General features: G+C 42.9%; 1 protein-coding gene across 9 annotated transcripts in view; it reads right to left on the minus strand.

The window, feature by feature from the left end:
- KPNA1 (karyopherin subunit alpha 1) overlaps nucleotides 1-27,677 on the minus strand; it is a 152,186-nt gene that overhangs the window by 105,708 nt on the left and 18,801 nt on the right. For 5 of the 9 annotated variants that reach the window (XR_005227017.2, XR_006284180.1, XM_037910452.2 and 2 more), the window contains exons 2-5: nucleotides 24,235-24,376; nucleotides 14,205-14,312; nucleotides 10,797-10,896; nucleotides 1,610-1,704 (exon numbers count right to left, since the gene is read on the minus strand). Coding sequence is in view for 6 of the 9 variants with exons in the window: in XM_037910452.2 (XP_037766380.1) it covers nucleotides 1,610-1,704; nucleotides 10,797-10,896; nucleotides 14,205-14,312; nucleotides 24,235-24,363 (432 nt within the window). In the remaining 3 variants the exon portion in view is untranslated. Of the gene's footprint in view, nucleotides 1-1,609; nucleotides 1,705-10,796; nucleotides 10,897-14,204; nucleotides 14,313-24,234; nucleotides 24,377-26,216; nucleotides 26,268-27,306; nucleotides 27,463-27,677 lie in introns of those variants that run through there. The other 4 variants (XR_006284144.1, XM_043521226.1, XM_043522704.1 and 1 more) reach the window with 2 other exon arrangements.

Raw genomic sequence — 27,677 nt, forward strand, 5'->3', positions numbered from 1 at the left:
CTAACCTACTCTGTAACTGTTGTTCTTCGAGATGTGTTGCACATGTCCATTCCACTTCAGGTGTGCACACATCCAGTTAATCAGAGACCGACTTTTCCCCATCAGTGATACCTTTCGGGATGGCGCATGCACACTCTGCTGCCTCATGCTGCTACACAATGGTATAACAGGTAGAGCCACCACAGACCCTGTCTCCCCAGGTCCTTCTTACTGGACACACACTGATATAGAGGTGAAAGAGGGTAGGTTGTGGAATGGACATGTGCAACACATCTCGAAGAGCAACAGCTACAGAACAGGTCAGTAACTGTGTTGTCTTCTTCATGTGATTGCACATGCCATTCCACTTCAGGTGACTCATAAGCAGTTCAATCCAAAGGTAGGTTTCAAAGTCTACCTGAACGAGAATTGAAGAACTACTCATCTGAACTTGGCAACATCTCTGGACTGCTGAGATATAGCATAATGAGTTGTAAAGGTATGTACCGATGACCAAGTTGCAACTCTACTAATATCTGCTATAGGCACTTGGGCCAAAAAAAGCTCCAGAAGCTGCTTGAGATTTTGTAGCGGGCACTGCCACTCTGCTTGGAGGGGGTATATCAGCAATATCAAAGCACATACGTAATGCAGGATGAAATCCTCTGTATTGAGACTGTAAAGCCTTTCATCTTGTCTGCAACGGTCACAAACAACTGCGATGAAGATCTGAAAGACCTCATTCTAAGTAAAAAGTCAACACTCTTCTAGCATCCAAGGTATGCAGTCTCTCCTCATCCTTATGTAATCTTGCCTCTGTCTTTGTTCATCCAGGGCTTAAAGTCTCTGCAAATTTGGCAGCAGTCTCTAAATGAGGGTCGCTCACCAGCTTCAACTTTTTGCAGACAGCACAAGGTTTAAACACTGGAGACCAAGGCATATCTTGGTACTGGGCTCTGGCACCCCGTAACAATAGTGAACCAATGCCAAAAGAAAATAAAGAAAAAAAATTTATATTAATTTAACTAACAAGTACAATTAACTATTTACAGAAAGGTAAGACACTCCATGTAAGGGACAAAAACTTGCGGAAGCAATCTGACCTGACATGCTCCAACTACTGATCACAGGTGGCAAGAAGGAACTCAGGGGGATCTAGGATGGCTCAGCACTGTATACGATTATGCAGCAACACAAGGCAGCAGATGATGCATGCATCACCTTGACAGGTCATGCCAAAGAAACTCTGGTGCACTGGGCATGCACATACCTGAAGTGGAATGGACATGTGCAATCACATGAAGGACAAACAAGACAATGTGGGATAGTTCACTGGTATTTCACCTTTCCAGGCTGGCATTCAAATCCTGCTTCTGATATAGAAGAAAGTCAATGTCGTGGTCCCATCCTAGCCACCATACTATGATATGACGTACTCAGCTTCTTCTCAGAGGTCTAAAACTGAAATCGCAGGAGTCCTTTGAGTTAAGATTCAGTTTCATTGTCATAACCTGGGAGGAAGGTGGTAGCTTGCTTAATGTCTACCTGTTTTAGCTACTAACATCCCGACATTAATTTTCATGATCACCAACTCCATTCATAAAATAGAGGGGGGGAAAATATTGTGCACCTGTAATGTACAATTTTCTTTTCGTTTGAGGAACTCCACAAACCTGGCCACCACTCCTGGTGTGCTGATCACTTCATCTATTGGTGGATTAGGCTCTGTTTAAAATAGAATGTGAAATTAAGTACAAGAATCTCTTTGCACGGAAATTCCCAAGTGACTACATCAAAATCCCATTATGTTAATTTTTCTCTTGGTCAAACAAAATTACATTTTACACCAACATTACTTTGCCCATAACAAGGACAAGGAAAATGGATTCCAGCCATAGAACGTTGATTCCAGCACCATGATTCTGGGGATGAGTGGGGGAGAACGAACACACACACAGGAAAAGAAGCTGATTCATAAAACCAACAGGCTCATTTATGAAAAAGAAAGGCTACTATCTCTGCAGAGTCATTTTGACACAGGTGCACGTGGAGCAGCTGTCTTACAATTTTCCAAAAAGCAGCATGTTTGGGCCACACAAGCATCGCCTAGGTCCGAAGGTTTGTTGTTCGTTGTTGTGAGTATAAAACAGCCCAAACCATCTCCTCTTCATTTAATAGTCATAGATTATAGGCCACAAGGGACCATTACAATCAATGAGTTTGACTTCCTGAATAATAGAGGCCATAAAACTTCCCACAGGAATTTCTGCGTCAAGAGCATAACTTTTTTGCCCTTTAGTTTATCTTTTAGAAAAGATCTGGTCTTTTGATTTAAAGACTTCAAGTGATTCAAGATATCCACCACACCCATAAGAAAGTTGTTCCAACGTTTGATTACCCTCAATTGAAATGTTGCACCTTATTTCTAGGCTAAATTTCTAGACTTTTTCACTAGGAGGGTGGTGAAACACTGGAATGGGTTACCTAGGGAGGTGGTGGAATCTCCTTCCTTAGAAGTTTTTAAGGTCAGGCTTGACAAAGCCCTGGCTGGGATGATTTAATCGGGGATCGGTCCTGCTTTGAGGACTAGATGACCTCCTGAGGTCCCTTCCAACCCTGATATTCTATGATATGATTCTATGATACATTTGTCTAGCTTTAGTTTTCAACCATTAGAGCTCATTCATTTAGCAGAAAATGCATAAAGAGCCATCTACTATGAAAAATCTCTTCTCCATGAGGCACTTTTAGCCCATAGTCAAGTCAATAACTTTCTCTTGGATAAACTAAAATAGACCAAGTTTCTTAAGTCTCTCACGATAAGGCAGGTATTCCAGATCTCAAATCATTCCTGTAGCACCTTCTGAATCTTTTCCAATTTTTCAACATCCATTTCGCAGTGCTGACACCAGAAGCAGACAGACTATTCTATAGCAATAGTCTATCAACATGTACAGAGGTAATAACACTTCCCTACTTCTACTTGACATTCTACTTCTTACATATCCAAGGATCATGTTTGCCCTCGTAGATACAGTATAATATCAGCTCATGTTCAACTGGTTATCTACCATTATCCCCAAGTCCTTTTCAGTGTCACTGTATTCCAGGATACCACCTCTCATCTTCTAAGGGTGATCTCCATTCTTTATTCCCAGATTCTTTTGGCAGTGCTTAAATGCATGTTGTTCAAATCAGCCCACTTTACCAAGTGATCTAAATTGGTGCGTAGAACTAATCTGTCCCTATCATATACCATTCCATCAGTTTTTGTCATGTACAAATTTTACCAGCAATGATTTTATTTTCTTCCAAATCATTGATAAAGATATTGAATAGCACTGCATAAAAATATATCCCTGGGGCATCCCTCTAGAAATAGCCACATAGGATGATTATTCCCATTCTACAATTTCTTTGAAATCTATTAGTTAACCACTTTTTGAATCTATTTAATATAGGCTACACTGAGCTTTCATAATTTATTTTTTTAAATTAGAATGTCATGTGGAACAATGCCAAATGCCATACCAAAAGGAATGTATATTATGTCAGTTACCTTTATCAACCATATTTATAATCTTATTAAAAAAGTTTGTTTGACAAAACCTATTTTCCATAATATCAATCTATCTAGTTTTAATGATGTTACCATACCTCCCTGGTATAGAATGCACTGACCGAATTCCGTATCAGCCTTTCCATGATTTTTCCCCAGATCATAGTTACTGATATCATCCTTTTTACCCTTTTGAAATATTGTACAATGTTAACTCTTTCAAGTCCTCTGGAACTATAACAAGACTATAACAGGGTTCAAAAAAGAACTAGATAAATTCAGAGAGAATAGGTCCATCAATGGCTATTAGCCAGGATGGACAGGGATGATGTCCCTAGCCTGTTTGCCATATGCTGGGAATGGGTGATAGGCAATAGATGACTTGATTATCTGTTCATTCCCTCTAGGGCACCTGGCACTAGCCACTGTTGGAAGACAGGATACTGGGCTAGGTGGACCTTTGTCTGACCCAGTATGGCCGTTCTTATGTGCATATAACTTTCCCAGTACTCTAAAATTTGTTTTAAAACAACATTAGTGGTTCAGTGAACTTCTCAGCCAATTTTTTAAATATTCTTTGCTGCAAGTTATCCAGTTCTGTTGATTCAGAGATGTTTGACTTTAGCAGTTGCTGTTCAGCATCCTCCCTAGTTACTGATGGAACAGAAAAGTTCAATGAATATTTCTGCCTTTTCTGTATCATTGACTGTTGACAATTTCCACCTACTTGAAGCTCCAAAACAGGATTCCAAAGAAGGTGGGCTCTGTGAATCTCTAATGGTAATAGCCATCAGTTCCACTGTAAGTAATCCTTCTCTGTGTCCCTTAAGAAATGTCTGTCATTCCCCCTCTCTGGGAGACTAATTAAAGAATGAACCCCAGGAGGAGGGGCAAGTAGTGCTGAATGTTTCAGGACTGCTCTCTCAAAACAGATATCCAGCTAATGCAAATCAAGAGAATAAACCTCTGACTCCATTTTACAGAGTGGAGGGTCACTTCCTGCAGACTTTTGGATCTGAGCCCTCCAATCTGATGAAGCATATACTCTGACTAGAGAAGAATGCAGAGAAGTGTTGGGAGACTGGACAATTCAGGACAGATGATGATCTATTACTCTAACCCCTGAGAGAAGAACGAGAGCAGTCTCATTTGGATTTACAGCCAGAGCCAATTTGGCACATGCCAAAGCCTCTACGTGAAAAAAGACATCAAAGCTGAGAGTACACTCTATGCTGAAAACCAACAGAACTATAATCAAAACCAGCACTTCAATTCTTGTGCCAAGTTCAGACTTTCCCAATAGTTACAAAACATCCCCAAAACCTGTGTTGTCTATGGTATCTCTTAGACAGCTCCATCAGTGACCGCTACCTAGTCTATTGAAGAAATGTAAGAAGTGACATCATTATGGACTATAATTGAGGAGAAAATATCTGAGAGTTGAGGGATCTTTAATCTACCTGACAAAGGCATAACAAGAATCAATGGTTAGACCTTAAAGCTTGGCAAACTCAAACTGGGAAGAAGGTGCAGATTAAGTGAAACCATTTACAATTCTCTATTTGAAATATTTAAATCAAGAAAATATGTCTTTCTAAAAGACAGGCTCTAATTCAAATAGAGGACATTGAGTTTAACACAGAAATTACAAAGTGAAATTATATGGCCTATGTTATACAAGAGGTCAATCTAGATTGCAACAGACGATCACAATAGTTCCCTCTTCTCCTAAAAACCTATGATTCTAGGATATCCATACGGCCCCCAAAACCACCATAAGTGAATATTGTAATTAAATGTCATTGTTTCACTTTTTATCTTGCCTCCCCAACTACCTCTATTTCTTTATTTTATTCACTTATTCTCTAAGACCTGGTCTACACTACGGGGTTAGGTCGATTTTAAAGTGAATGCGTCCACACAACCAACCCCATTCCGTCGACTTAAACGGCTCTTAAAATCGATTTCTGTACTCCTCTCCAGCAAAGGGAGCAGTGCTAAAATCAACCTTGCTGGGTCGAATTTGGGGTAGTGCGGACACAAATCGACAGTATGCGCCTCCGGGATCCATCCCAGAGTGCTCCAATTTGACCGGTCTGGACAGCACTTTGAACTCCGATGCACTAGCCAGGTAAACACGAAAAGCCCTGGGAACTTTTGAATTTCATTTCTGTTTGGTCAAACTTGGAGAACTCAGCAGCACAGGTGAACATGCAGTCCTCCCAGAATTGCAAACGAGCTCCAGCATGGACCAAAAGGGAGAAACTGGATCTGATTGCTGAATGGGGAGAAGCATCTGTGCAGGCCGGACTCCGATCAAAAAGAAGAAATGCAAACATACTTGCCAAAATCTCACAGGGCATGTTGGAGAGAGGTTACAACAGGGACACTCAGCAGTGCCGCGTGAAAGTTAAGGAGCTGAGGCAAGCCTACCAAAAGACAAAGGAGGCAAACAGTGGCTCCGGATCAAAGCCCCATACGTGCCGCTTCTATGATCAGCTGCATGGCATTCTAGGAGAGGATCCAACCACTACCCCACCGCTGTCTGTGGACACTTGCAAAGGGGGAGTCTCAAGCAACATGGAGGAGGAGGAAGAGGAGAATGAGAATGCGCAGCAGGCAAGCGGTGACTCCTTTCTCCCCGGCAGCCAGGACCTTTTCATCACCCTGGAGCCAATGTCCTCCCAAGGCAGGATCCCTGACCCTGAAGCTGGAGAAGGCACCTCTGGTGAGTGCACATTTGTAACTACAGTACAAGGTTTAAAAGCAATAGTGTTTAATGTTTGATTTTCTCTGAAGAATTGGGATGCATTTGCAGCCAGTACATCTACTGGAAAAGTCTGTTCGCATGTCTAGGAATGGAGCGGGAATCCTCCAGGGACATCTCCATGAAGCTCTCCTGGAAGTACCCTAAAAGTATTCTAGAATCATTGCAGCATAAAGCATGGCAGCGAATGGTCCTGGGTTTTGGTCGCATTCAAGCAACATTCGGTCTATATCTTTGTGTTAGCCTCACAAGTGTGATATCATTCATGGTCACCTGGTTGAAATAGGGGAATTTTTGTAAGGGAATAGTAAAAGGACCCCGTTCATGCTGGGTAGTTTGCACTTGGCTAAAAGGGATCATCCCAGAGAATAGTCACACGGTGGGGTGGGGGGAGGTGTGTGCTGCACATCCACCCGAAAACCACAGCCCCTCCTTTTAAATGTGAAACCCAACTGGCATTGCTTGCTATGGGAAAGGATGGCGCTGCAGTTTGAAACCATTCCCACATGTTATGAAGGTGGAAGAAGCCAACCCCGCGTACCTTTTGCCTTATCATGGCTGCATGGAAACCGAATCCTGTTTCCCAGCCGTGTGTGATGTGGCACCATACCGGCAGGCGCTCAATATAATAGGTAAAATGTGCAAGCACATGTGCTGTTAGCTGTGAATTGCTTGATTCATTGTGAAAGAGTCTCCCTTTTATTCTCAGAAATGTATCATCTTAAATTTTATCTCCCTTTTTATCTCCTCCCATGTGCAAATGTTTCTAGACTCCCCCTATCATCTCCATCCCTGAGGTTATCGCAGATTAGAAGGCAAAAACAACGCACTCGCAATGACACGTTTTCCGAGCTCATGCAGTCCTCCCACACTGATAGGGCACAGCTGAATGCATGGAGTGTTAGAGGCTAGGAATAGCATTAAGTGAGCACGAAGAGCAGAGGCAGCAGCGCAAGGAGCGGAGGCAGGAGGCGATGCTAAGGCTAATGGGGGAGCAAACGGACATGATGAAGCGTCTGGTGCAGCTGAAGGAAAGCCAACAAGAGCACAGACCCCCCACTGCATCCATTGTACAACCGCCTGACCTCCTCCCCAAGTTCCATATCCTCCTCTCCCAGATGCCCAAGAACGCAGGGGAGGAGGCTCCGGGCACCCAGCCACACCACTCCAGAGGATGGTCCAAGCAACAGAAGGCTGTCATTCAAACAGTTTTGATTTGTAGTGTGGCCTTGTCCTTCCCTCTTCCCCCACCCCACCCGGGCTACCTTGTTAGTTATCTCACTTTTTTGAAACCATGCATTTTTTTTTAATCAATTAAAAAAAAATGCATGGTTTCAAAATGATAGTTACTTTATTTCAAAGGGGGAAGGATGGCTGGCTTACAGGGAATTAAAATCAACAAAGGGGGCTGGTTTGCATCAAGGAGAAACACACAACTGTCACACCATAGCCTGACCAGTCATGAAACTGGTTTTCAAAGCCTTTCTGATGCGTAGTGCGCCTACCTGTGCTCTTCTAATTGCCCTGGTGTCTGGCTGCTCAAAATCGGCCGCCAGGCAATTTGCCTCAACCTCCCACCCCGCCATAAATGTCTCTCCATTACTTTCACAGATATCATGGAGCACACAGCAAGCAGCAATAACAATGGGAATATTGGTTGCACTGAGGTCTGACCTAGTCAGCGAATAGCTTTTAAACGTCCAAAGGCACATTTTACCACCATTCTGCACTTGCTCAGCCTATAGTTGAACTGCTCCTTACTGCTGTCCAGGCTGCCTGTGTACAGCTTCATGAGCCATGGGAGCAAGGGGTAGGCTGGGTCCCCCAGGATAACTATTAGCATTTCAACATCCCCAACGGTAATTTTCTGGTCTGGGAAGTAAGTCCCTTCTTGCCGCCGCTCAAACAGCCCAGAGTTCCTAAAGATGCGGGCGTCATGCACCTTTCCTGGCCATCCCACGCTGATGTCTGTGAAACGTCCCTGGTGATCCACCAGTGTTTGCAGCACCATTGAGAAGTACTCCTTGTGGTTTACGTACTGGTTGGCAAGCTGGTCCAGTGCCAAGATAGGGATATGCGTTCCGTCTTTCGCCCCACCACTGTTAGGAAAACCCATTGCAGCAAAGCCATCCACCCTGACCTGCACATTTCCCAGAGTCACTACCCTTGATAACAGAACATCAGTGATTGCATTGGCTACTTGAATCACAGCAGCCCCCACAGTAGATTTGCCCACTCCAAATTGATTCTTGACTGACTGGTAGCAGTCAGGCGTAGCAAGCTTCCACAGGGCTATCTCCACTGGCTTCTCAACTGTCAGGGCAGCACTCATTTTGGTATTCCAGCGCTTCAGGGCAGGGGAATGCAACTCACAGAGATCCAGGGAAGTGGCCTTACACATGCGAAAGTTTCACAGCCACTGGGATAATTATCCCATACCTGCAAGACTATGCGGTCCCACCAGTCTGTGCTTGTTTGCCAGGCCCAGAATCAGCATTCCACTGTATCAACCAGCCCCACTGCCACCATGATGACCCAACGGCCACAGCCCGTGCTTTCAGAAACGTCTGCATCCATGTCCTCCTCACAATCATCCTTGTGCTGGCCTCTCTTAGCCCGATTCTGCATATACTCCAGGATAATCTGTGAGATGTTTACAATGCTCACAACAGCAGTGGTGAGCTGAGCAGGCTCCATGCTTGCAGTGATATGGCATCTGCAGGAGAGCAGAGCTGCAGCAGAAGCGGTGGATGACAGATGCCACGAGAATAGATATTTATACAGAACGACGAGAGGACCTGCAAGGTGCATTCATGGCACCAGGAGAGCAGGAGAACAGAGTTGCAGTGGAAGCGGTGAATGACAACAACGTGGAGAAATTTGCTATTGAGACTGAGCTCATTTACAAGAGCAGGAGAGCAGAGTTGCAGTGGAAGTGGTGGATGAGGACGGTTAGCAGTCGTACTGCACCGTCTGCTGACAGCAGCACCCAGGACACAACAGCAGCAGTGATGCTAAGCTGAGCGGGCTCCATGCTTGCCGTGGTATGGCATCTGCACGGAAAAAAGGCGCGAAACAATTGTCTGCCGTTGCTTTCACGGAGGGAGGGGTGACTGATGACATGTACCCAAAACCACCCGCGACAATGTTTTTGCCCCTTCAGGCATTGGGAGCTTAACCCAGAATTCCAATGGGCGGCGGAGACTGCGGGAACTGTGGGATAGCTACCCACAGTGCACCGCTCCGTATGTCAATGCTAGCCACGGTAGTGAGGACGCACTGCCAACTTAATGTGCTTAAGTGTGGACATACGCAATCGACTATAAAATCGATTTTTAAAAATCGACTTCTATAAAATCGACCTAATTTCGTAGAGTAGACATACCCTTAGATTATAAACTCTTTGGATCAGGGATTGTTCTGTCACATGTGCCTAGTCTAATGGCCTAATCAGAACTTCTAGGTGCTACCACAATAATAAATGAATGATTAGCCTCTCAGGTGGAGGGTATCAGTAGCTATGAAGCTGACTGTGGCCCTGAAGTGGGTTAGTTTCCAAAAAAGCACACAACACTGGTTACAGTGAGGATCCATAACAGTAATGCCATGAAACAGAGCAAGCCACACAAGGAGGAACTAGAAATAAAAACCCCAAACCTTTCTTTTAAAATAATAAAGAACAAGCACAACAAATTAAAAAAAAAAAAAAAAAAGGAGGATGGTGGAGGATTATAGATTCCAAACCAGACGAGACAGCAGCAAGTCAGAAACGATCAGGCCCACAGAGACTTTTTACCTATCACACTGAAAATTTGGTTCTGAGCTGGGGCATTCAAGTAGTCTTAATAATCAATGCTTTCTAAAAGGCTCTAAACCAGCACTCCCTGATGGGCATGATCATATGGGAATCTGCAGAGGCATTTGCTCAAGATGTAGGGTGGTTGTTTTTGAATAAGCATGTTCAGGAAAGTTCCTATACATGTTGTGAAGGAATTACTGCCCTGATGCTAGAATATGTAGTGAGACTGGCAGGGGTTTGAAGATATCTCATGTCACAAAGAGAGTTCACTACCCCGTTACTAGAAAAGTGAGTGAGGGGGGGATTTGATAGCAGCCTTCAACTAACTGAAGGAGGGGGGTGAGGGTGGTTCCCAAAGAGGATGGAGATAGGCTGTTCTCAGTGGTAGCAGATGACAGAACAAGGAGCAATGGTCTCAAGTTGCGGTGGGGGAGGTTTAGGTTGGATATTAGGAAACACTATTTCACCAGGAGGATGGTGAAGCACTAGAATGGGTTACCTAGGGAGATGGTGGAATCTCCATCCTCAGAGGTTTTTAAGGCCCAGCTTGACAAAGCCCTAGCTGGGATGATTACTTGGGGTTGGTCCTGCTTTGAGGTCTCTTCCAACCCTCATCTTCTATGATACTAGCTGGAATATAAAACATGTCCCCCCACCTCAACATTACAACTCTAAGTAGCTTCAGTACTCACCTTTTGAAAGTAGCTTCCGGAATTTCTGAGTGGCTGAAAGCTGCTGCTCTGGGCTATTGGAGAAAATCATCTCAATCATATCAGAGGTGATGACAGCACTCTGGGATTACACAGGGAAAAGAAACTAGTAAATTTTGGATTGAATTCAGAGGGAAAAGATTAGAATAACATTTGCCAAACTGTGCTATTGAGTTTATTACTATGTAAGAAGCTAGCCAACAAAAGTTATATTATTGACTGTTAGTGTGATCATTCAAAAGGCTTTAGATGGTAGCGTGCCTATTTGTGAACCTTTCATCTCCAGAATCCAAATTTTATTTTCAACTATATGAGCAAAATTAGCAGACATTTTCCACATCACAAAACCACCATATAATTGGCAGTCTCTTATCAGGAGAAGGAAGCTGAGGATTGAAATAGTAAAATTACTGATATATGGGTGTTTGAGAGTATGAGGGACCAGCTTCTGTTGGCTAGGGTAAGTTATTGTCTAGACCTGTCTGTTATGTTTGCTTCAAGCCATTTTTGTAGCACCACAATTCACACAACCTGTAATTTTAAAAAAGTAAAAATGGTTTTAGTTCTGGTGAAAGACAGACAACCCTGATGACTGAATTCCTGAGCATGAACATCACAGCAGCAGTCCTAGCTTTCCCACACTACTCTGATCAGTGTCCTTCAACTTTGACCTGGAGACTTTGTCTACCGCAAGAAAAAAATGGATGCATAGTTCACCACACATGCAGGTCCAGAGATGGAAGGAGTAGTGTAGAAAGGGCTCAGATCTTCTGACCACCATGTCATAGAATCCTACTCTAAGAGGGAGATAGATGAAACTGATAAAAATACCTGAGCTTTCTCTGCACTTTCACTTCCAATAGTGAAGAATTACTGGTCTATATTTTGCAAGATGGGTAATTTAGGAGAAGAGGAGAGTTAAATTTCAACAGTCCCCTCTCTCTCTGAGATTGTTATGGATGCTAATTTGAGATATTTGCAATTGTAGTTTTTAAAATTAGCACCTATTTAGACTGACACACCCTCCCATGCTTTACTCCTGGTTCATTTCACATAAGCTTTAGAACAAATGGTTACAGCTTTCTGTCACTACTGACACGGGATACATTTTAGGAGAGCTAGCTTATGTGAGTCTCTATATCCCGTTATGGATCCACTGAACCATGCAGGTGACTCCATTAATGAGTTTTTGGCAGAGCAAAGCAAATCTGCACACTCATTTCAATGGCATTTCTCTGTATGTAATGCAGTAACTTTTGAAACTACAACCACTGAATTCCAAAATGTCAGGGAACGTTCTAAACATCAGTGGGCAGATCCCTAGTGATTTTGGTGAAAATCAGTGACTCTTCTCAAAAAGAAAAGGAGTACTTGTGGCACCTTAGAGACTAACCAATTTATTTGAGTATAAGTTTTCATGAGCTACAGCTCACTTCATTGGATGCATACTGTGGAAAATACAGAAGATGTTTTTATACACACAGACCATGAAAAAATGGGTGTTTATCACTACAAAAGGTTTTCTCTCCCCCCACCCCACTCTCCTGCTGGTAATAGCTTATCTAAAGTGATCACTCTCCTTACAATGTGTATGATAATCAAGGTGGGCCATTTCCAGCACAAATCCAGGGTTTAACAAGAACGTCTGAGGAACGGGAGAGGTGGGGGGGCGCGGCGGAAAGGAATAAACAAATAAACAAGGGGAAATAGGTTACTTTTTATAATGAATCAACCATTCCCTGTCTCTATTCAAGCCTAAGTTAATTGTATCCAATTTGCAAATTAATTCCAATTCAGCAGTCTCTCGGAGTCTGTTTTTGAAGTTTTTTTTGTTGAAGGATAGTCACTTTGAGATCAGAAATCAAGTGATCAGAGAGATTGGAGTGTTCTCCGACTGGTTTATGAATGTTATAATTCTTGACATCTGATTTGTATCTATTTATTCTTTTACATAGAGACTGTCCCAGTTTGCCCAATGTACATGGCAGAGGGGCATTGCTGGCACACGATGGCATATATCACATTGGTAGATGTGCAGGTGAACGAGCCTCTGATAGTGTGGCTGATGTGATTAGGCCCTGTGATGGTGTCCCCTGAATAGCTATGTGGACAGAGTTGGCAACGGGCTTTGTTGCAAGGATAGGTTCCTGGGTTAGTGGTTCTGTTGTGTGGTATGTGGTTGCTGGTGAGTATTCGCTTCAGGTTGGGGGCTTGCCTACAGACAGCAACTGTGCCCACATATCTATTCAGGGGACACCATCATAGGGTCTAATCACATCAGCCGCACTTATCAGAGGCTCGTTCACCTGCTCATCTACCAATGTGATATATGCCATCATGTGCCAGCAATGCCCCTCTTCCATGTACATTAGCCAAACCAGACAGTTCTACGTAAAAGAATAAATGGACTCAAATCAGACGTCAAGAATTATAACATTCAAAAACCAGTCGGAGAACACTTCAATCTCTCTGGTCACTCAATTACAGACCTAAAAGTCACAATATTACAACAAAAAAACTTCAAAAACAGACTCCAACGAGAGACTGCTGAATTGGAATTAATTTGCAAACTGGATACAATTAACTTAGGCATGAATAGAGACTGGGAGTGGATGTGCCATTACACAAACTAAAACTATTTCCCCATGTTTATTCCCCCCCCACACTGTTCCTCACACGTTCTTGTCAACTGCTGGAAATGGCCCATCTTGATTATCACTACAAAAGGTTTGTTTCTTTTTTTCTTCTCCTCTCCTGCTGGTAATAGCTCACCTTAACTGATCACTCTCGTTATAACGTGCATGGTAACAGCCATTGTTTCATGTTCTCTGTGTATCTAAAATCATCCTCCTGTATTTTCCACTGCATGCATCCAATGAAGTGTAGCCCACGAAAGCTTATGCTCAAATAAATTTGTTAGTCTCTAATGTGCCACAAGTACTCCTGTTCTTTTCACTTTACTTTAGTCCAGGCCTCAGGTCTAATACCAGGCCTCTGATACAAGGGCTTAAGTTTCAGGCCTCCTTCCTACTACTACTACATATTGGCAAGTTTCTCTGCATCACTCAGCCTCAAGAACAAAATCCATGAAGAGTTGTTTCAGACAGCACATTTTACCTAGAGTTTTCTCAGAAAACTAACCAATCAAACCCACACTCTTTCCACCATGTTTCTACAGAGCAATCTGATCCATTACCATGTATGTTGTATCTGTCCATTTTAGAATATAAACTCTTTGGGATTAGTCCATACATTGTAAGGTGGCAATCCTGCCTATGGCACTATCTACCACGATCCACCTACCTACCAACCATTTTATTTACACACATACACAAACACACCCAGAGAGAAGATGTATGCAGAGATTCTGAAAGCATTATGCTCACTTACAGAAGTCATCTCCATGTTGTTCAGCTGAGCTTCATGAAAACCTCCATCTGACATCACTTCCTCCTCTGCTTCTTCCTCAGCTGTAGCAACATTTCTGCGCTTAAATAACTAAAGAGGAAAAGACTTGAAGTTAGTATCAGCAGTACAGAATCCAAGGCTAGCTTACGTTCAGAATAGCACAGTAGGCTGCAATAGCTCCGACACCCATGATCGCCTAATTGCTGTGCAGAAACAAGTTGCGACAGGTGCACATGGAATATTTCAAGACTATTATATTGAGATGTGACAGATGCTAGGGAACACTAGAATATCCAAAGACATTATGTTAAATTTATAAATGATATATGTACTTTTATGGGCTTGCCACTAATTGTATTCCTGGTTCAATGGATGAGCTCAAGGATGCTTTCTACAGGAACTAAAAGCACTAAGGGGTAATTAATGTAAAACTTAAACGCTGAATCAATGCAAGTAACAAGCCTTATGAAGCTTCACCCGCCCCCCGGTGGAAACAACACACAGATTAACGTGACCTGGCCTTAACAGACAATGGATTAGAACCTTCATAAAATATCAGCCCTGACCAGAGGACTTGTTCACTCACCCTTGAGACAAGAACTAACATGAGACTGTGACCAAGAAAGGCAGGCCCTGTGGAAAAGACCTGGAGCACTTTAAATCTCCCAGAATCTCCATGTGGAAGATGGATTGTCATCTAGTAAACAAGGCATGCACATAATCTGTTTGTTTTTAAGATGTTTTCTCTAAAATGCTTTTGTTCTGAATAAATAGTTCTTTGATTTAGGACAGCTGGTTGGTTATTGCCCCTGGGAGAACACAACTGCAAATGCTGAACTGAAGTCAGATCTGCTGAAGTGATCACAGTTACTTGCAAGAGTCTGCAGCCTAAACTCCAGTCTGGAAGGAGAGGATCATGGGATTCTGGCCCAAGAAAGATAAAAACTACAGACCCGAGACTAACAGGGATGCCCTCATGGAGATCATAAGGGGGACAGAGGTGCAATTAACTCAGGAACTGAGACAAATATATATGCTAAAAGTTGTGGTTTCAAAGGAACGCTGGAATCAAGTAAGTCACTAGAGGAAAGAGTCAAACTCAATTTAAAACCAAAGGTTAGTAGTAGATTAAAAAGGATTTAACAAAACCTAGTAAGAAAAGTCTAAACACATTTTCATTTAAATTAAAAAAAACTCTTCCCCTGAAGGCGCTAGAAACGCAAACCCAACAGCATGACTGTAACAGAAAAGAACAAACTGTTCCCATCAGAAACGGACCAGAAACAAAGTCAAATGCAAAAGAAAATAAGCACATTATGATGAGCAGATTACATTCTAAACTTTTATTCATCTGACTAATCTAAGGCCTTGTCTACATTACAAACTTATGTCAAACATACGGTTGCCACAGTTAGTACATCTCTTGTGCACATGCATACTTGGTGCCTTGTGTCAGCGGTGCTTGTACTAACCAGGATCACTTTTATTGATGTAATGTGGTGCACCATGGGTAGGTATCCCAGCATACAATTCGCCAGCATCCACAGCACTATCTTTTGGGAAGTTTTGGCAATGCATGATGGGGCTGAAACAAGTCGTGCAGGGGTGACCAGGAGTATATGGTCAGCTTCCCAGTTTGCAACGGTCTCCAACCTATAATGTCATCTGTATCCCATAATTTTTGCACCTTTTTTAAAATCCCACAATCCCACGTGACCGTCCTTGCTGTCTCCCACCTCCAACAGAAGCATGGAACCTGCACAGCTCTGCACCGCTGTCAGGAGTGCTGCAAGCACAAGGTGCACAATGCTGTAGTATTTGCAGAGTCTCAAGAAGAGCCACAGGGAACATGACAATTCCTTGGAGGACAGATTGTTGTAGGCCATCGCAAGAACCAACTCAAAGTTGCGCGTCGAATTCACAGAGCAGCTGCAGATGGTGGTGCACCACTTCTGGGCCCAAGAAACACACTGGCTGGCAGGATTGCATCATACCGCAGGTTTGGGATGACGAGCAGTGGTGGCAATCTACATTCCTAGATTGGTGTGCCAAACTCGCCCCAGCCCTCCAGAGCAGGGACACCAAAATGAGAGCTGCACTGACATCGGAGAAGTGAGTGATGATAGCACTATGGAAACTTGCAACGCCAGATTGCTACTGGTCAGTCGAGAATAAATTTGGAGTCGGGAAATCCACTGTGGGGGGCCTTTGTCACGCAAGTGTGCAGGGCCATTAATCATCTCCTACTATACAGGACTGTGACTCTCAGCGACATGCAGGATATAGTGGATGGATTTGCAGCAATGGAGTTCCCAAACGGAGGTGGATCAATAGATGACATGCATATCCCTAATTCCGCCACCAGCCCACCTTGCCAGAGTACATCAGCAGAAAGGGTCACTTTTCTATGGTTATGCAAGTTCTGGTGGATCCCAAGGAATGCGTCACCGACATCAATGTGAGCTGGTCAGGGAAGATGCACAACGCTCACATCTTTAAGAACAAAGGACTGTTCAAAAGCTGCAAGCAAGGACTTTTCTTCCTAATCAGCAGGTTACCATTGGCAATGCTGAAATGATCCAACCATCTCAACACCACCAAGGAATACTTTACTACTGGCTCAGCAAATGCAAAAGGACAGTTGAATGTACCTTTGGTCATTTGAAGGGACACTGGCATTGTTTATTCACAAGACTGGACCTCAATGAGAAAAATATCCCCAGCTGATTGCTGGGTTCTGCATAATATTTGTGAAGCAAAGGGGGAAAGTTTCCACCCAGGTGGAAGTGGAGCAGCTCTCTGCTGAATTTGAACAGCCAGATACAAGGACTACTAGTAGAGCTCAATGTGGAGCCATACGGCTCAGGCAGTCTTTGAAAGACCATTTTAATAGTGGGCGACAGTAGCGTAAGTTGTTGTGTGCTCTATCTGGCCATGCTCTTTTTTGCAGCCTGGTATGAATTGTGTTGATTGCTGTACACGTAGGCATATAACATTGTCAAAGCACCTATTAATTTTGTTTGTGAATTATTTTGAGTTGTGTGACACTGTGCAGAAACAGGTAGTCATTTTCAGAACAGCTGAGCACCAGCCAGCATATGTTGTGAACTAATAAAGACGAATTATGTTTCAAATAATTTTATTCTGTAACAAAATCAGTGAAAATAAAACCAAAAACAAACCTCAGGTAATTTAAAAACACATAAATCAAAAACTTAATAGAAAACCTAATAAACTAAGAGAACAGAATTAATGAAGGGGAAAGAACATTCTTGTCCATCTCAGCTACACCTACAGCAATCATGGCTTTCACAGGTCAGTGTATGAGAAGCTGTGATTGTCTTTAATGTCCCCTGGGGCGGGGGAGCCGTAGTGCAGCAGCGCCTAATGTCATATGGAATGTTGGGGCGGGGGGGGGAAGGCGGGCATGGGAGGTTCTGATATTGAGTTCTCAATGGGCTGCAGAGGGAGGCAAGCATGGGATTGTTGAACCTGCAAGTCCACCAAAGTCTTCAGTATCTGTGTTTGCTGCCTGAGAATCTCTATTATATCCTGATGAATCTCCTTCTCCTTTTCCTGCACCTTTCTCCTCTCCGCTCTTTCCTTCTCCAGGTTGTCCCCAGTGTTCATCCTGTAGGCCCTGTGCTCATTGTCCATTGCAGCACTGGCTTGCAGGATCTCCTGGAACATGTCATCCCGAGTCCTCTTCTTTCTCCTCCTCAGGCATTCCGTGGGTGTGCAGAGACAGACCATGAGGACTGCAATGGCAGCACCTGCAGATAAAACACAGAGGTACTATTGTCAGTGTACTCACTATGGAAAGTGAAACTCAAAAATGCTGAAGTCAATCCCCTTCCTCCGGTAAAGTTTTAAGGACTAAACTACATTCTCACTTCTGCTTGGGGCTGCCTGTCCACAGTGCCAGCCACAGCACCAGTCACAGTTAGTATGGCCCGCTGGGGGTTGGGAAAATGGGGAAGGAATTGCTCAGTTGCATGATTCTAGAAGTATAGGTCGGGCCCTTCACTTTCAGTTTTTATTTTATTTTATTTTTCCCAGGAATTTATCAGTGTTTATTACCACAACAACAAAAACAGGTGAAAATCAGTTAAAAAAACATTAATTTTCCTGGGTAAATATCAGGGTTTATTTTGGTGGACGAAAAGACGGGGAAAATATTCAGTAGATTAATGCTTTCAATTTCAATCACCACTGTGGTTTGCTGCAGAACTAAAACAGAACTCAAAACTAGGGTTGTCGATTACTCGCAGTTTAATGCATACGATTAACTCAAAAAAATTAATCGCAATTAATCGCAGTTTTAGTCAAACTGTTAAACAATAGAATCCCAATTGAAATTTATTAAATATTCTTGGATGTTTTTCTACATTTTAATATATTGACTTCAATTACAGCACAGAATACAAAGTATATAGTGCTCACTTATTATTTTTGGTTACAAATATTTGCACTGTAAAAATGATAAAAGAAATAGTATTTTTCAATTCACCTCATACAAGTACGGTAGTGCAATCTCTACCATGAAAATGCAACTTACAAATGTATATTTTGTTTGTTACATAACTGCACTCAAAAACAAAACTGGGTAAAACTTTAGAGCCTACAAATCCACTTAGTCCTACTTCTTGTTCAGCCAACCATTAAGACAACAAGTTTGTTTACATTTACAGGAGATAATGCTGCCTGCTTCTTATTCACAATGTCACTTGATTGAATTAATTGGTGGAGAATTGTATGTCTCCTGCTCTGTTTTACCTGCATTCTGCCATATATTTCATGTTATAGCAGTCTCAGATGATGACCCAGCACATGCTGTTCATTTTAAGAACACTTTCAGTGCAGATATGACAAAACACAAAGAAGGTACCAAAGTGACATTTCTAAGGATAGATACAGCACTCGACCCAAGGTTTAAGAAGCCAAAGGGCCTTCCAAAATCTGAGAGGGACAAGATGTGGCGCATGCTTTCAGATGTGTTAAAAGAGCAACACTCTGATGCAGAAACTACAGGACCCAAACCAGCAAAAAAGAAAATCAATCTTCTGCTGGTGGCATCTCAGGTGATGAAAATGAACATGCATCAGTCTGCACTGTTTTGAATCGTTATCGAGCAGAGCCCGTCATCAGCATGGAAGCACGTCCTCTGGAATGGTGGTTGAAGCATGAAGGGACATATGAATCTTTAGCGCATCTGGCACGTAAATATCTTGTGATGGCAGCTATGACAGTGGGCTTGTAGGCTCTAAAGTTTTATATTGTTTTGTTTTTGAGTGCAGGCTTTTTTGTACATAATTCTACATCTGTAAGTTCAACTTTCACGATAAAGAGACTGCACTACAGTACTTGTAATGGGGGAATTGAAAAAATACTATTTCTTTTTGTTTTTTACAGCACTTTATATTTGTAATCAAAAATAAATATAAAGTGAGCACCACACATTTTTTATTCTGTGTTGTAACAAATAAATATATTAGAAAATGTAGAAAACATCCAAAAATATTTAAATAAATGGTATTCTATTATTGTTTAATCATGCGATTAATTTGTTTAATCGCTCGATTAATCGCGATTAATTTTTTTAATCACTTGACAGCCCGACTCAAAACACAATGCCACTTCTGAGTTTAAGAAAACAATATATCTCTAATCTAAAAACTTTTCATCTGAATAAATAGTTTACTATTGTAGAGTTAGAACTATTAGTCTATAAATATTTATTTTTAATAACTGGGCCACACCATTTGCAGCGCATACACTCCATCCTTTTAAACTTTCAAATGCTTCCTTGTGTTCTGAAATATATTTGGATACAGATTTTCATTTTCTTCCCATTTTAGGGTGTCAAATCTTTAAACAGTTATGGTTTAAAGCTGCTCACAGCTTGAAATGTGTACCTGGGCATGAAATTCATCAGTACGTTCAGATGCACATGCACTTCAGAACTTGTGCGCGTGCCTGATTGTTTATTGTGTGTAGCTTCTAGACTAATACATAGCCTTACTTCAACAGGCAACTTTGCATACACACAGACTAATACACATACAGACTAATAGACAGACTAATGGTCTCAAGTTGCAGTGGGGGAGGTTTAGGTTGGACAGTAGGAAAAACTTTTTCACCAGGAGGGTGGTGAACCACTGGAATGCGTTACCTAGGGAGATGGTAGAATCTCCTTCCTTTGAGGTTTTTAAGGTCAGGCTTGACAAAGCCCTGGCTTTAGCTGGGGATTGGTCCTTCTTTAAGCAGGGGGTTGGACTAGATGACCTCCTGAGTCCCTTCCAACCCTGATATTCTATGATTATCGTAATACATAGATCTCATGCAATGTATTGTATTTTCCTAATAAAAAGGGTTTTTTTATGTATTTGAATGATACAAAAGTAGGGTGAAAAAAATCAGAAAAAAAAAAAGAATAATACTTTTTGTAAAACCTGGAAAATTTTTGGTAAAAATCAGTTTAAACTGAAAAGGAAGAGACTTAAGTATAGGGCAATGCCACTGAATACTGGCACTGTTTTCAACAGGTGGTGGTCATTTTAGCAGATTTCACTCCTGAGAGTAACAAAGGCAGAAAGAGAACAGCTGCGGTGGGTGTCACAAAGCAGCCCAGGACTATATGCTGCTGGGCTGTGTATTGCAACGGTGCCTGCTACAATTATCACTGACTAGCATGGGAAAGCGTCCTACTGCAGAGGAAGAAATAAGGCTGCCATCCCTAGAAACCTTCGGCAGAGGATTGCAGAGTACCTCCATAAAAGTTTCGTCAAGATCTCTCAGAAGGATTCGAACATCCCCATGAACATAAACAAATTGCTCTGCAGCCCTCCTCCCACACCCCACCTAACTCCAGAAGGGAATGAAAAGGAGATAGCAACTCTATCTGTCTTGGCTGTAACACCACCTCTTCTACCATGAGTAAATTAATAACTCAAGAGTGTCCTGCTACTTTGGGGGTGCCATCCCTGTAATTTAAAATTAAACGACACGCTCACCTGAGGTTCCTTCACCTGCATAGGTTCACCCATGCTCATCTGGCAAGACTGGTTAGACTGCAGTGGAGTAAAAAGAGGTACTGGCTCACTGCACAGCTGGATTGCCTGGTCACCTGTCCAACATACTCCTCTTCCTTGTTCACCACCTCCTCACTGCTGTTCACAGAAGAGGCTGGTGACTTGGGCTCCTTGGAACTATCCAGAGTGCTGTGGCAGGTGGTGGTGTGATTTCCACCAAGTATGGCATGTGGTTCTGCGTAAAAGCAGTAGGTCTGCAGCTCGGCGCCGTATCAGTACCCCTGGCCTTCTGGTACACCTGCTGCAGCTCCTCAGCTTTCACACAGTGTTGCTGCTGGTCCCTGTCATATCCCTTCTCCTGCATCTCTATGAGCAGATTGCTCGGGTTGTCGCAGTTTCTACGGCTGGTTAGAAGCAGTGCCTGCACAGCCTCTTCTACCCACAGGCCCAGGGAGATCCAATATCTCCTGTCTGCTCCATAGTCAGCTGGGCAGTTGCATTCAGCAATGGAGAGCTGGTAGATGTGCTCATCAAGACGGGCAATCAGGAAAATGAGTTTCAAAAATGGCACTTAAGTTGGTGGGAGCCAAATTTAAATGTAGACGTATGCTCAACTAGGTCGACATAAGCTGCCCCACATTGACCTATATTTGTAGGGTAGACCAGGCCTAAGATGTTAGTAACACAAAGGATTTTCATTAATGTCGGAAAAACATACCACACTGGATTTTAATAAATAGGAAAATTCTAGGAGAACAAAAATGTTTCAGAGATCAATAAAGATATTTATTTTTGTTTACTGATATATCCCTGGGTGAAAAAAATGGGGAAAACACCTTAATAGTATAGAAATGTGTAACACCACTTTGCTCTTAAGATTTATGGGGAAGAATTCTGTGCAGGTTAACACTGGGTTAGACTTTTCTTGGGTGAAGGCTTTGAGATAAGTTTTGGCCCAGCAGAAATTTTTACATTTCAATTGTGAACCCCTCAGAAATGGAATTTTCTTGGAATTTTCTAAAAGAACCTGAAAAACTATTATAGCAAAATGTGCCAGCACCGCTGCACTACTGTGTTACCCAATATTTATTAATACAAGAACAAGTGGTCATGAAGTGACTTCAGCAGACAATCCGTTTAGGATCAAAAAGAAATTATACTACACAGTGTTTGACTGCCACAGGTTGGCTAATCACTAAAGAGATCAGAGTCAAAGGTGCGGACTGGGTTTTTAAGAGGAGTGCATTTGTTTTCTGATTTAACATCTTTAGTGATATGTCCTAATCTATAAATGAAGTGATCAATGTCATGATGTAGAGGTCAGGAAAGATTTCCTCTTCCCAATCTCGCATGAATACAAATCAACTAGGTGCATTTGCATGGATTCCTACCCCAACCACACTTTTCTCTGAAGCATCTGATATTGGCACTTCCAGTATCCTTTCTCTGGTCTTAATGGATTGATGACCTGACCTGATATTACAAATCCAATGTGCTACTTTCAGCCCTCAACCTAGCTCCAAAAATCTCAATCACCCAAAGTGCAGTTTCATTTGGCTTTAAACATAATCCATCTCAAAGTTTCCAGTTTGTCCAACAGGTGCAAAAAAGGGCTACTAGGATGGTCAAAGGAGTGGAGAACCTACCTTACAAGAGGAGACTTAAGGAGCTAGGATTGTTTAGCCTAACCAAACAAAGGCTGGGGGGATATGATTACTGTCTATAAATAATCAGAGGGATAAACACCAGGGAGGGAGAGGAGTTATTTAAATTAGGGCCAATGTTGGCACAAGAACGAATGGACATAAACTGGCCATCAACAAATTTAGGCTTGTAATTAGATGATGATTTCTAACCATGAGAGGAGTGAAGTTCTGGAACAGCCTCCCCAGCCAAGCAGTGGAGGCAAAAAACTTAATTAATAACTGTATGATGAGACTGCCTACAATGGCATGTGGTCCATCTGGGACTGCTAATAGCAAATACCTCCAATGGCTGGAGATGGGACACCAGATGGGGAGGGCTCTGAGTTACTACGGTGAATTCTTTCCCAGGTGTCCGGCAGCTGGATTTCACTGCATACTCAGGGTCTAACTGATCGCCATATGTGGGGTCAGGAAGGAATTTTCCCTCAGGTTAGATTGGCAGAGACTATGTGGGTTTTTCACCTTCCTCTGCAGCATGGGTCACTTGCTCATTTGAACTAGAGTAACTGGTAAATTCTCTGCAATGTGAAGTCTTTAAATCATGATCTGAGGACTTCAGTAACTCAGCCAGAGATTATGGGTCTATTACTGGAGTCAGTTGGTGAGAGTGGGACCAGGAGCAGGGAAGTCATCAGGGACTAGAGGCAAAAGGATTGCAAACTGGGCTCTGAAAAGACCCCTGAAGTAAGCTAAACTCCCACCGAGGACAGTAAGATTGCACAGGAATTGGAGCTCCTATAGTGGACCCAGAGACAAGAGACTTAAAGATACAATGGCTGACCTAAAGCTGAGGGTCGGCCAACTACACCAAGCAAGATCCCAAGGATAAAGACCTCTGGTACTACTCAACATACTGCTCCTGGTAAGAAAAGGTTCTCAATACTGTCCCTGCTCCCAGGCTGCCTTCTCCTGAGATAACAGGAAACCACTAGTCCAGTGGTTGTTTTCAGCATCTCTCTTGATTCTCAATCAATTGGGGACATAAAAAACTTTAAACTCCCTATTCAACATATCAGTCTAATAAGCAGGGTTAGTGTGTGAACTTACATCATCATAATCATAGTAGAACCAGGGCTCTAGCACACACATGTGATTTCAGTAGATCAAGGAGCAACCAGGCACCAGGACAACTTGTTTCCACTGTCAAAGAAGTCTGCTCTGTAATCAACAGTATACTAGCATGCATAAACTTATCAGGACAGGGGGGCAGACATTTTCAAGAAAAGCCTTCTTTTGTGGACTGGCTATAGTTACAAGAGAAAACTTCTGCAGTACCTGTTCCTCCCTTTTCTGCTTCCGCAGCTGAAGGCCCTCTTCCTCTCGCCTACGACGCATTTCATCAGGATTTAAAGACTTGTTCTTGTAGCTCTTCAATCGGAAGTTATCTTTTCCTGAGGTTGTCATGATTTCTAGAATACTGCAATTAAAAATAGGTGGATCATAACAATAGATTTCTCTTCAGGAACAAACCGCTTCCAGTTCTACCTTTATTACAGCTGTAGCTAGTTATGCCTCCAGGCACTGTCCCCACCCTGACTAGTATTTCTGGGAGAAGAAGAGACTATTAAGTGAAGGCAGAAATAGGTCACAGGACTTGCATGCACTTCATATGTCACTCTCACAACAGCATAAAAGTACCAGTACAGGGGATGCTTGAAATACTTCAGGCTAACATTAAAATACAGAAGGTCATCTAGTCCAACCCCCTGCTCAAAGCAGGACCAACCCCAACTTAATCATCCCAGACAGGGCTTTGTCAAGCCTGACCTTAAAAACTTCGAAGGATGGAGATTCCACCACCTCCCTAGGTAACCCATTCCAGCGCTTCACCATCCTATTTCACCAACACCAGTGAAATAGTGTTTCCTCATATCCAACCGAGACCTGCCCCACTGCAACTTGAGACCATTGCTTCTTGTTCTGTCATCTGCCACCACTGAGAACAGCTGAGCTCCATCCTCTTTGGAACCCCCCTTCAGGTAGCTGAAGGCTGCTATTAAATCCCCCCTCACTCTTCTCTTCTGCAGACTAAACAACCCCAGTTCCCTCAGCCTCTCCTTGTAAGTCATGTGCCCCAGCCCCCTGATCATTTTCGTTGCCCTCTGCTGGACTCTCTCCTATTTGTCCACGTCCCTTCTGTAGTGGGGGGACCAAAACTAGACGCAATACTCCAGTGACTAATAGAAGGGAATAATCACTTCCTATGATCTGCTGGCCATGCTCCTACTAATACAGTCCAATATGCCATTGGCCTTCTTGGCAACGACGGCACACTGCTGACTGCAATATCCATATCCAGCTTCTCGTCCACTGTAATCCCCAGCTCCTTTTCTGCAGAACTGCCACTTAGCCAGTTGGTTCCCAGCCGGTAGCAGTGGAAGGGATTCTTCCTTTCTAAGTGTAGGACTCTGCACTTGTCCTTGCTAAACCTCATCAGATTTCTTTTGGCCCAATCCTCCAATTTGTCTAGGTCACTCTGGACCCTATCCCTACCCTCCAGCTTATCTACCTCTCCCCCTAGCTTAGTGTCATCTGTGAGCTTGCTGAGGGTGCAATTCATCCCATCATCCAAATCATTAATAAAGATGTTGAACAAAACCAGACCCAGGACCGACCCTTGGGCCACTCCGCTTGATACCGGCTGCCAACTAGACATCGAGCCATTGATCACTACCCGTTGAGCCTGACAATCTAGCCAGCCTTCTATCCACCTATCCATCTAGACCATTCATCCAATCCACACTTTTTTCACTTTCTGTCAAGAATACTGTGAGAGACTGTATCAAAAGCTTTGCTAAAGTCAAGATATATCACAACTACCGCTTTCCCCATATCCACAGAACCAGTTATCTCATCGTAGAAGGCAATCAGGTTGGTCAGGCACGACTTGCCCTTGGTGAATCCATGCTGACTGTTCCTGATCACCTTCCTCTCCTCCAAGTGTTTCAAAATGGATTCCTTGAGGACCTGCTCCATGATTTTGCCGGGGACCGAAGTGAGACTGATCGGTCTGTAGTTCCCTGGGTTCTCTTTCTTCCCTTTTTTAAATATGGGCACTATATTTGCCTTTTTCCAATCGTCCGGGACCTCCCCCGATCACCACAGATTTTCAAAGATAATGGCCAATGGCTCTACAATCACGTCAGCCAACTCCCTCAGCATCCTTGGATGCATTAGATCTGGACCTATGGACTTGTGCATGTCCAGCTTTTCTAAATAGTCCTTAACCTGTTCTTTCACCACTGAGGGCTACTCACCTCCTCCCCATACTGTGTTGCCCAGTGCAGCAGTGTGAGAGCTGACCTTGTCTGTGAAGACCAAGGCAAATAAAGCACTGAGTACTTCAGCTTTTTCCATATCATCGGTCACTATGTTGCCTCCCCCATTAAGTAAGGGGCCCACACTTTCCTTGACCTTCTTCTTGTTGCTAACATACCTGTAGAAACCCTTCTTGTTACCCTTCACATCCCTTGCTAGCTGCAACTCCAATTGTGCCTTGGTCTTCCTGATTACATCCCTGCATGCTCTAGCAATATTTTTATACTCCTCCCTAATCATCGGTCCAAATTTCCACTTCTTGTAAGCTTCCTTTTTGAGTTTAAGCTCACTGAAGATTTCACTGTTAAGCCAAGCTGGTCACCTGCCATATTTGTTATTCTTGCTGCACTTCGGGATGGTTTGTTCCTGAGCCCTCAATAAGGCTTCTTTAAAATACAGCCAGCTCTCCTGGACTCTTTGCCCCCTCATATTAGCTACCCAGGGAATCCTACCCATCAGTTCCCTAAGGGAGACTAAGTCTGTTTTTCTGAAGTCCAGGGTCCGTATTTTGCTACTCTCTCCTCTTCCTTTTGTGAGGATCCTGAACTCAACCATCTCATGGTCACTGCTGCCTAGGTTGCCACCCACTTCTACTTCCCCTGTCAATGTTTCCCTGTTTGTAGGCAGCAGGTCAAGAGGAGCACAGCCCCTAGTCAGTTGCTAGTTTATTTGAAATTCTCTGGCTTAGTTTGTCCTCCCTCCTTTTTAAAAACTGAAGGACTTGCCCCAGCTAACTACACAAAACTTACATTAATTTCTCTGTCACATCTGTCTCTCTACACAATCTCCCCACTCACAGCACAAATGCCTTCTCTTCTATAAACCTTGCACTCTAGGGTAGCTTTCCCATTTCTCTCCATTTCATTAATTCTCCAACTTTTCAAATTTCAACTGAATTTCATCTCTTTCCCTTCTCTCAATCGGCTGTTACACTCTAAAGTTTTGGGGATACAGTTTGTAGGAAAGAAGCTAGGAAGAAATAAAGCTGTATTTCACTAAAATACACCAGTGAGTAGCTTTGAAGTTTACCGTTTATGATATCAAAGCACACATACATATTCTCTTCTTGGGTAACAGAGAAGACCAACAGTAATGACATCAGTCTGGCGGTGGTCACTGTTTATTGGAGTTTCATATATATTTGCTGAACTGTGGGGTTACTGAGCCTGATCCAAAATCCTGATGTCAGTGGAGAGACTCCATTTAAAAAATTGTGCTGTGAATCAGATCTTATATCTGCATTGCTGTTCTCTCTTCTAACATTTCACTTAAAATCTTGAGATGGTAAACATAGAATTCTCACTGAATATGTGTATGCATCTCATACAGATGTAAAATTTCCAGTATGCCACAGATTTCAACAGCACTGTACTGCAGAATTCAGGTGGCTTTGCTGCTGA

The sequence above is a fragment of the Chelonia mydas genome, chromosome 1 (assembly GCF_015237465.2).
Source record: "Chelonia mydas isolate rCheMyd1 chromosome 1, rCheMyd1.pri.v2, whole genome shotgun sequence".
Lineage (NCBI taxonomy): Eukaryota > Metazoa > Chordata > Testudines > Cheloniidae > Chelonia > Chelonia mydas.